Here is a 10,667-nt window from a genome sequence, read left to right on the forward strand (position 1 = left end):
ACATAAAACAATATCGGATCAGAATTACAAATAAAACATCATAACTAAATACATGAATGTTGAATAAACAGATTCAAAACCATGTCTTATAGTAATGTGAATTCACACTCATCAAAACAGTCATATTGGGGAATAGGTAATATTTGATACTGAAAAGACCAGAAGACAATATGTTGAACCACAATCTGAGACGTGGAAAAAATGATATAGAAGAATTTTTACTTGCCAACAGCAACATGAAATATTCCACTATTTTAGTTTTTTGTGATGTTTAGGAGATTTATTTTATGAGCTATTCATATTTTTCAGGTGGTCAGAGAATGCCATTACTGGGTCCAGCACCTGGAATGGGTGGTCAAGGAGGACCAAATATGAACAGGCCTTTTGATATTGACCAAGATTTTAGAGGTCCAAATCAAAATCAAGGCATTAATAGAGGAGGTGGTGGATTTAATGACACTGACTTTAGAAATCAAGACTCAGATTTTCGTCAAGATTCTGATTTTCGTGGTGACAGTGACTTGCGACAAAGAAATCGTGAAGATAGGGACAATAGATTTCCGGTCAGGAATCAAAGTTTTGATCAAGACAGGAAGCAGGATAATAGATTTAACATGAATAAAGGTCAGAATAGACAAGAAGAAATGATGGACTTTGATGATCGTGATTCAAGGCCAAGGGGTGGCTTGGATGACCGTGAATCAAGGCCAAGAGGAGGGTTAGATGGTTCCTTCCGAGACAAACGAGACAATTTCAGCGATGGGAATCAAAGAGAGAACTTTGGTGATCGAAACCAAAGAGAAAATTTCAATGATAGAAATCAACGTGAAAATTTCGATGACCGCAATCAACGAGATAACTTTGGTGATAATAGAAACCAAAGAGATAGCTTTGGAGACAATAGAAACAGAGACAATTTTGGTGGTAACAACAGGGACTGGAATGATCGAGGTGGACATCGGGGTGGGAGGGGAGGTAGGGGTGGTGGTGGAAGAGGAGGCAGGGGAGGATGGCGAGGAGGAAGATAATCATGTATTGTTCATATGTCTCAAGACTTACTACTCAGTGCTAAATAAGAGTTTGAACTTATTTATGATCTCTTTATTGCTTTAAATGAGTTCCATATGATTTAAATCTTCATTTAGAGATCACTAGAGATAAAACTTGAAGGGTCAAAGGTCAACTTCATGAAATGAATGTTTTAGGTGGAAAACCTCTTGCAATAATATCAACAGAAGTGTTTTTATAAAAAAAAAGAAAAAAATATAAAGAAAGTAAATCTAAATTAGCCTAATTAAGCTACATTCTAAGAATAGCTTTTGGTGATCCTGTGCTTTATTTAGAAAACATAGGAACTAATGTATGAGCCATGACAGTCCTCTTTAAATTAAGTATTTGTTCTTTAAAAACTTGCCTTTCCTAAAAAGGATAGTGTGAGGTATTGGCATTACTTGGTGTTAGTAGTCTGTTATCAGTTATGCAATATTAAACGATAACCTATGATACAAATGCCCCAGTAAGGATAAAAATGTGCCTGCATCATTATGGGGTGTCTGCTTAAAAGTATTATGCGTGTTAAACTGGCAAGGAACAATGATAATTGCTGTTAATGTAAAAAGAAAATATGCTTAGATAAAATCTGTCCAAAAAATATATCAGAGAAAACCTGTTTCGAAATAATTGGCTTAAAATATTTAGGAAATAGTGTGGGTGAAATTGCCTTAAGGATTTATAGTAAGGTTATAATGCCCATACTTCCTATCAGACATGGCTGCAATTACCGAATATAAATTTTTTAAATCTTAAAATAGATCAGACAAATGACTTTTATAGTGTTATTCATTGCTGTTGTTGCAAGAACAGATCTAAAGCATTTCACAAATAACTTTTAATAGTGCTATTCATAGCTGCTGTTGCAAGAACAGAGCATTTGATTTTAAAAGGAATGGAATCTGAAAAATATATCAAGTGTGTAACAACACCTCTTCAGTCCATTACTTACTCTTTGATCTAGAATGATTTAATTTCAGCTCAGTTTGAAGATCTGGTACAAAAGATAGGTCATCATTGTCGATACTTCTTTTACATTTTTATTTTGTTCACAGATTATTATTTTGACATTGAGCATTCATTCATTCCTTCATCCATCCATTCATTAATCAATTCATCAATTCATTCATCAGTTCATCCCATTGGACATGAGACATGATTGTATAAAAAGAGTTGTAAGTATCTTTGAGTGAGTATAAGAAATATAGCACATCAAAATGATTTGCTGTTCAACATTTTTAATACTGCTAACTAGAACAATCTTCAATTTAAGAAAATCACTATAAAGTTTTACTTTTTGAAATATGATGTCAGTCGATCATTGAATAACTGTTAATAATTAACAAGTGTAAAAAAACTAGACTTTACTGAAATTCAAGGTATATACACATGAGGAAACATACATATATCTTTCCTATACCTTGCTTTTTTTGGCATTCAAAATAAGAAAATTCAACACCCTATATAAATTCCAGGAGATACCATGTAATTATAAAACTTGAATAAATGTTTGTACCTAAATTCTTAAATGTACTGTAATGTAAATGTACTATATGTCAAATTTTTATGATACTGGTGATGTTGAAGAAAAATTTCATTCCTCAAAAATATGTACAATGAAAGGCATTGCTATGCATTACAATTTTATACTATTTATATTAAGCAGTCTGGTTATTTGTAAAAATAGACAATTTCGTGACAATTTCATGCTTAATGTCTAATTTGTAAATAAAATTGTCATTGCTAGAATGTTGTTTATTGTCTTTAAATACCTGCTGATGAACTGAGATTTCAATAGAAATGTACATAGATGAGCCTTTTGTTTATACGGAAAAAATGCTTATGAGTGGTAATCAGGTGGTGTCGTATAGGACAAGGATGCCATAACCTTGTGTGGAAACCAAAAGAGGTGAATAATCAATCTCCCATATGCAAATATTTTGTGATCTAAATGGACTGTCTGGCATATGTCCTTTGACTTTGACCTAATCTTTATTGTTCAGTGCTTAATTAATTTCAAAGAATAACTATCATAAGGTTTTTTCTGTATTAAATAATGTGACAACTTTAAGCTGTACTTGTCTGCCTGGTATGGTTCATCTGACCTTGACCTTATTTTCATGGTTTATTGGTCATTGTTTAGTTTTCTTGGTCAAGTCTGTTTAATAGAAACTATAAGCAATAGGTCAACTATATTTAGTGTATTGAATGATTGTTAGATGTACATGTATTTCTTGTTTGGTTTATATGACCTTGACCTCATTTTCTTGGATCATGTAAAGTTTATGTTATAGTTGTAGTAAAGCTTTATATTTACGACTATCAACATAATATCAATGATTAGTTAAAAAGGTGAGACATTTCATCGTGTGCACTCTTGTTACCTATTATTTCTGTTTGTTTTGTTCACACATCGTTGTCAATATATGGAATTAGATGCGACTGTCATACAAGTGAGAGGTTTAGCTAGATATAAAACCAGGTTCAATCCGCAATTTTCTACACAATAAAATGCCTGTACCATGTCAGGAATATGACAGTTGTTATCCATTCGATTGATGTGTTTGAGCTATTGATTTTGCTATTTGATTAGGAACTTCGAATTGATTTGAAAAAGTTATCAAAAAATTTTAAGTGTCTTATCTCTATTTTGTCCGAATTGCAAATCCTAGAATTTTTTACCTAGATTAACTTTATTCTTAAATTTGACAGCAATACAACAACAAAAATGACCTGGGATTCAGTAAGGTTAGTATATATATATCTAAGATAGCTGCATAATTTGATGAAATTCCAAGTTGATTTAAAAAAATTATAAAAAACAATTAAAGATGCCTATCTGAATTTAATCATTTTTAAAGGCAGTGCTTTAAGGCCTGACTTTCAAGTCATGAGGTTCATCTTTCCTTACGCAAATCTTTGCTGGGGGTCATTTTGCAAGAAATAGATCCGGAAATGTTTAAATTTCTCCTCTACTTTTTGTGGTATGTATTGGTTTTTGTTCCTTTCATTTACATTGGGAAATAAAGAAACGATCAGTGTGTATTGTTCGTTTTAAAAATCTGTTTATTAATGTGTCTTTTGCATTATAAGCAGTCAATCTGATTACAAACTATCATTATTCGAATTCCGTGTGGAAAGAGGTCCGTTCAATTTTGAGTACTATTTGCGATCTAAAGATATTTTAAAATCATTTCACTCGTTGATATAACATGATATAATTAAAAGTCGACTGACCGTGAATTATATTGCATAATATACAATTTAAAGTATTTCTGTACGTGAAGCCGTATGACGTTATAGTTATTTCGGTCTCAGTTATGTAAAATATGAAATTATCGTTCCTGAATAGGGTTCCACTAATTAAAGACAAGAAGCGTCAAAAAGTGATAAGAAGCGACAATAAAATTAAAATAGCGATAAGAAGCGACAATATAATTAATTTAGCGAGAAGAAGCGTCAAGAAGACTATATAGCGACTATACATAAATAAAAAAAATGTCATTGCAACAACTTATTCCCCATAGATATTAAAAAAAACATGCATTATTTTTTATCGGTTATAAAACATTTTTATACGACCGCAAAATTTGAAAAAATTTTCGTCGTATATTGCTATCACGTTGGCGTCGGCGTCGTCGTCGGCGTCGTCGTCGTCGTCGTCGTCGTCGTCCGAATACTTTTAGTTTTCACACTCTAACTTTAGTAAAAGTGAATAGAAATCAATGAAATTTTAACACAAGGTTTATGACCACAAAAGGAAGGTTGGGATTGATTTTGGGAGTTTTGGTCCAAACATTTTAGGAATTAGGGGCCAAAAAGGGCCCAAATATGCATTTTCTTGGTTTTCGCACTATAACTTTAGTTTAAGTGAATAGAAATCTATGAAATTTTGACACAAGGTTTATGACCACAAAAGGAAGGTTGGGATTGATTTTGGGAGTTTTGGTTCCAACAGTTTAGGAATTAAGGGCCAAAAAAGGGCCCAAATAAGCATTATTCTTGGTTTTCGCACAATAACTTTAGTATAAGTAAATGGAAATCAATGAAATTTTAACACAAGGTTTATGACCACAAAAGGAAGGTTGGGATTGATTTTTGGAGTTGAGGTCACAACAGTTTATGAATTAGGGGCCAAAAAGGGGCCCAAATAAGCATTATTTTTGGTTTTTGCACCATAACTTTAGTATAAGTAAATAGAAATCTATGAAATTTAAATAAAAGGTTTATGACCATAAAAGGAAGGTTGGGTTTGATTTTGGGAGTTTTGGTCCTAACAGTTTAGGAATAAGGGGCCCAAAGGGTCCAAAATTGAACTTTATCTAAATATGTACTTTGATTTTTGATTATGGGCCCAGTTTTCAAGTTGGTCCAAATCAGGATTCCATATCAAGTATTGTGCAATAGCAAGAAATTTTCAATTGCACAGTATTGCACAATAGCAAGAAATATCTAATTGCACAATATTGTGCAATAGCAATTAATTTTCAATTGGAGTTATCTTTCTTTGTATAGAATAGTAGTTGATAATATATGTTGGAAATTTGCCAGACATGACTATGATGTCATTTTCTATTTTTATTTGCCAATAACTTTATGTAAATAACTTCATTGGAAATTTGCCAATATAAAATGTTGCTGATGAAGCTTTTTTTCCTTATCTTATCTAAAATGTTTTTAGATAATGTATGTTGGACATTTGCCAGACATGACTATGATGTCATTTTCTATTTTTATTTGCCAATAACTTTATGTAAATAACTTCATTGGAAATTTGCCAATATAAAATGTTGCTGATGAAGTTTTTTTTATTGTTTTATACAATAAACAATGTATATTCACTTTTACTACCAACCAATCTTTACCATTCAGTGATAACAAGCACTTTATTTTACATTTTAATTTTTTATGATGTATTTAAAAGAGTAGTTATTGTTGCAAACTCCATTAGAAATTTGAATTGATATCAGTTTTGGAGAAAGGGAAACGGGGATGTGAAAAAAAGGGGGGGGTTTAAATTTTTCTCATTTCAGATTTCATAAATAAAAAGAAAATTTCTTCAAACATTTTTTTGAGAGGATTAATATTCAACAGCATAGTGAATTGCTCAAAGGCAAAAAAAAACTTTTAAGTTCATTAGACCACATTCATTCTGTGTCAGAAACCTATGCTGTGTCAACTATTTAATTTTAGATTTAAAAAGTTTGAAGAAGAAATCTTTAATTGATTTGTAAAATCTTGACATTTGTTTTGTGTAAAAAAAAACCATGTAATGTCAAAAATTTGATCACAATCCAAATTCAGAGCTGTATCACGCTTGAATGTTTTGTCCATACTTGCCCCAACTGTTCAGGGTTCGACCTCTGCGGTCGTATAAAGCTGCGTCTTGCGGAGCACCTGGTTTATATTACTGTACATTGATAGATAAAAATATGTTTTTATTAAGACGAAAGGGATTAGTTTTTATTAGATATAAAAAAATATATATTTTATGCACACGCTAAAAATTGGCCAACAAAACAGAAAAAAATCAATTTCCTTTTAAAGAATTTATTGAATCAAAACCATGCAATATCATTTCCTTTCTAACAGTGAAATTCTTCTTTTTCATAGGGACATATTTGATAGGTGTAGCTTCACCCTATCACATCAAATGAGAATAGCCTCGTGAGAGAATTACGATTCGCTTGTCCCTTGTTAGTTATTGTCGCTTCGTCACTATATTAAACTTCTTGTCGCTGTTTGTCTCTAAAATTCTTCTTGTCTCTTATTAGTGAGACCAGTCAGTTCCGTCCTTAACTTCCGTTTTTGCACTGCAAAACAATCACACAATTAACGATGCCTAGTCCTTGTTGGTGTGTACCTGAGTGTCATTTAAGAGGAGGACTTGCACTTCTAAATGACTTAATAAGAAGGAAAAGTTGGATCAACGCCATGGCTCAAACGTAGATTGTCATGTGCGATGCAATCGTAGAACCCCAAACATTGATTATTAAATAATATTATATTATAAACATGATAAATATAATTTATAAGTTAAACATACAATCATTCCATATAAAATTGTCATGTCATATGCATTATGCATATATATGTGACACCTTTCATAAAAGATTAATCACCCATATGTATTGTTTATTTAAAAAACACAATACTGGTACAATACTGGAATACAATACTGGTACAAAAAATTTATACCAGTATTGTGGACAATACTGGTATACCAGTATTGCGATCACCAACTACAGGAGATCCTCAATCAGCTGTTGTTTGCAAGGCACATTTTACTGAAAACGACTACGTTCAGGAAACTATTCATGGTAAAACTTTATTTTCTTTAAGAAATATATACTGTTATTTATATAATCGCCATGCAAGTAAACCAAAGTCTGTTTGCAACCGCAATTATCGTTTTAGAATAAAAAGGGGGGTGAATTCAAGACGTCATAACTTTTGGGATTACGATTCAATATCATCTGTTTGACATTTTTTGGTTAATACTACAATTGTATGGTTTTTCTACAAGAGATATATTATACTGATAATTATTTTAGCAGTAATTATGTAAATTTCGGTTGTAATGACAAGAATTCATGAGCTATGCCTCGGGCTTTCTTGAAAAATATCAATGACAATGTAAACAGGAACAAAACATTGACATGAATGATGCTCTCCACCTACATGTATGTTATAGTTATTTAGGTATGTGTGTTGCACAAGTCTTTCACAAGTTTCAAAAAAGCTAATGTTATAAAACTTTTTTCAGGGCACATACCCACTTTATAGAGACTTGTCTACTGCCATGCATTCCCATCCTATTTTTATGCACCATTTGTAAGCAAGAGACTGAATGGTTTACAAAATTTAAAATCAGGACGGTGTCCCGTTAAACCAAAAGAACTAAACTGGATGAATATTGTAGGAGAAATCTAGAGGAAAGTTTTGATTTGTGAAATTGGTTTTCCTGAACAGATTAACATTCATCCTGCAGGAAAGATTTATAACTGTCCACCACCAACTGACGAGCTAATGTTGAGCTCCACAGATGGAATTACTCAAACACCATAAATGCCTATGTTTTCAGCACAGATTTCACAAATCATGACACAGCTGTGCATTTTTATGCCCCTGCTACGATAGTAGGGGGGCATTATGTTTTCTGGTCTGTGCGTCCGTTCGTCCGTCCGTCTGTCCCTCTTCAGGTTAAAGTTTTTGGTCAAGGTAGTTTTTGATGAAGTTGAAGTCCAATCCACTTCAAACTTGGTACACATGTTCCCTATGATATGATCTTTTTAATTTTAATGCCAAATTAGAGTTTTTACCCCAGTGTCACGGTCCACTGAACATGGAAAATGATAGTGCGAGTGGGGCATTCGTGTACTGGGGACACATTCTTGTTTATACCTGTTAAGAGTCGAAAACTAAATATTATTTTTATATAAATAAACATATATTGTGTCATTTTAGAACTTATATTTTTCCAAAGGATGCATGAATGAAAGTAGTGAAATTCATTTTGCTTTGATATATAGATTTGAATTACAATTGTTCATGTTATTGTAATGCATATAAAAATAAAGAGATGTGGCACAATGTAAATATATGATATTCTGTGAGTTTATCAAACTAAAGGGGATAAGAAATGGGTATAAGCAGTTACAGGACTGTACTACTGTACAATCTCCAACAATGAGAAAAACTCATACTGTAAAGAGAATTTCATATTTACAAGTAAGTTTTGTTTTTGCATTGAATAATTTTCTTCTATTGTCTTAAAGGAAATATGGGAAGTGGTTAAAATGCTAATGAGACAGCTTTTATGGCCACCAGATGTCATTGTTACCTTGATTAAAAACTCCTTTTTAGCTCACCTGACCTGACTCATCACTTGGTTTCGTCGTCCATAAACTTTTACAAAAAATCTTCTCTGAAACTACTGTGCCAAATTTAACCAAACTTAGCCAAACTCATCATTGCGGTATCTAATTTAAAAAATGTGTGGTTAGACCCGGTCAACCAACCGAGATGGCCACTATGGCCAAAAATAGAACATACAGGTAAAATGTAGATTTTGGCTTATAACTCTGAAACCAAAGCATTTAGAGCAAATCTGACATAGGGTGAAATTGTCTCTTCAGTGAAGATCTATCTGCCCAGGAATTTTCAGACAAATCTGACAACCCGTTGATGGATTGCTGCCCCCAAATTAGTAATTTGAAGGAAATTTTGCAGAGTTTGGTTATTATCTTAAATATTATTATAGATAGAGATAAACTGTAAACAGCAATAATGTTCTGCAAAGTAAGATCTACAAATAAGTCAATATGACCAAAATTTTAAGTTGACCCCTTAAAGAGTTATTGCCCTTTAAAGTCAATTTTTAACAATTTTTATAAATTTTTGTATTTTTTGTTAATTTTTAAAAAATATTTTCAACTGTAAATACTGGGCCATGTTTATTATAGATAGAGATAATTGTAGCACCAAGAATGTTCAGTAAAGAAATATCTACAAACACATCCCCATCATCAAAAACACAATTTTGTCATTTTATATGTGTCCGTTGTTTAATATGCACATAGACCGTCCAAGGTGAGCGACACAGGCTCTTGAGAGTCTCTAGGTCATTAATACAGGTAGATAACTTTATCATGTTTATACTGAAAAATAATTTTGCTTGGAGGGAGAATTTTTAAAAAGTTCTGTCTTCAAAAGAGTGGACATGTTACTATGTACATTAACCATTATGTTACTTGATGTTCTAGCAATACACACAGAACGGAGACTAGTCAATCTTTGTGAATTATTTTTCATAGGATAGGAGTAATTGAATATGTGTATATAATCAATAATTAAAAATAGTTTTATTTACATTAAAAAGGAAAAGTTCTTATGTCTTAAAAATGTATTTCATGGCGAGGTACAGAAAATATACTGTAAACAGTAGACTATAGATATAGGTGAACTAGGTACAAGAGAACTCTAAATCTTAAATACTACAAACCACCTCTGTTCTATGGAAGATAATGATATAACTGGACTAGAAATACACACAACCTGTAATTAACTGCCTTTACAGCGCTTTCGCGCTTTGATTATTTTAACCTATTGTAAATTAAATTCTTTCATTTCACAGCAATAAATCAAACTACCAAATAAGCTTGAATTTTGTAAGATCAATATTTAATTTAATTAGATAGGCTGATTTACACTAGTCGAAACAGGTTGAGACTGGTTGAGACTGAGTCGAGACTAGTCGATACAGGTCGAGCCATTGTCGACACCATTTCAGACTACACCAAGGTCATCAAGTACTGAATCAGACTAATTAGTAAAGTCGAGACCTAGTCGAGTATTCTTAAATACAGTTAAGTGCAGTCGAGACAATGTCAAGACTAGTCGAGTAAAATGTGTGCTCAATTTTACTAGTCGAGCACACAAACTGGTCTTTTCAGACTGAGTAGTTTGTAGTGTTAACATGGTTCAAGACAATGAGGTTAAGGTACGATAAACCAAACCAGAAATACACTAAATAGAGTCGACTTATTGAGTATAGTTCTAAGAAACAAACTCAACCAGGAAAAACTTGACAAATTATCATGAAAATGAGTCGAGGT

At 32.3% G+C, this 10,667-nt stretch overlaps 1 protein-coding gene and 1 long non-coding RNA gene across 3 annotated transcripts in view; both read left to right on the forward strand.

Annotated features, from left to right (window-relative positions):
• LOC143056810 (uncharacterized) overlaps positions 1-2,799 on the forward strand; it is a 38,221-nt gene extending 35,422 nt beyond the window's left edge. For both annotated transcript variants that reach the window (XM_076229973.1, XM_076229972.1), the window contains exon 17: positions 310-2,799. In XM_076229973.1, coding sequence (XP_076086088.1) covers positions 310-1,028 — 719 coding nt within the window. In that variant the 3' untranslated portion in view covers positions 1,029-2,799. The remainder of the gene's footprint in view (positions 1-309) is intronic.
• A 4,505-nt stretch (positions 2,800-7,304) lies between these two features.
• LOC143056206 (uncharacterized) lies at positions 7,305-8,511 on the forward strand. The gene is made up of 2 exons (XR_012972250.1): positions 7,305-7,370; positions 7,817-8,511. It is a non-coding gene; the product is annotated as an uncharacterized LOC143056206 (long non-coding RNA).
• Positions 8,512-10,667: the final 2,156 nt, after the last annotated feature.

This window comes from Mytilus galloprovincialis, chromosome 13, assembly GCF_965363235.1.
Source record: "Mytilus galloprovincialis chromosome 13, xbMytGall1.hap1.1, whole genome shotgun sequence".
Lineage (NCBI taxonomy): Eukaryota > Metazoa > Mollusca > Bivalvia > Mytilida > Mytilidae > Mytilus > Mytilus galloprovincialis.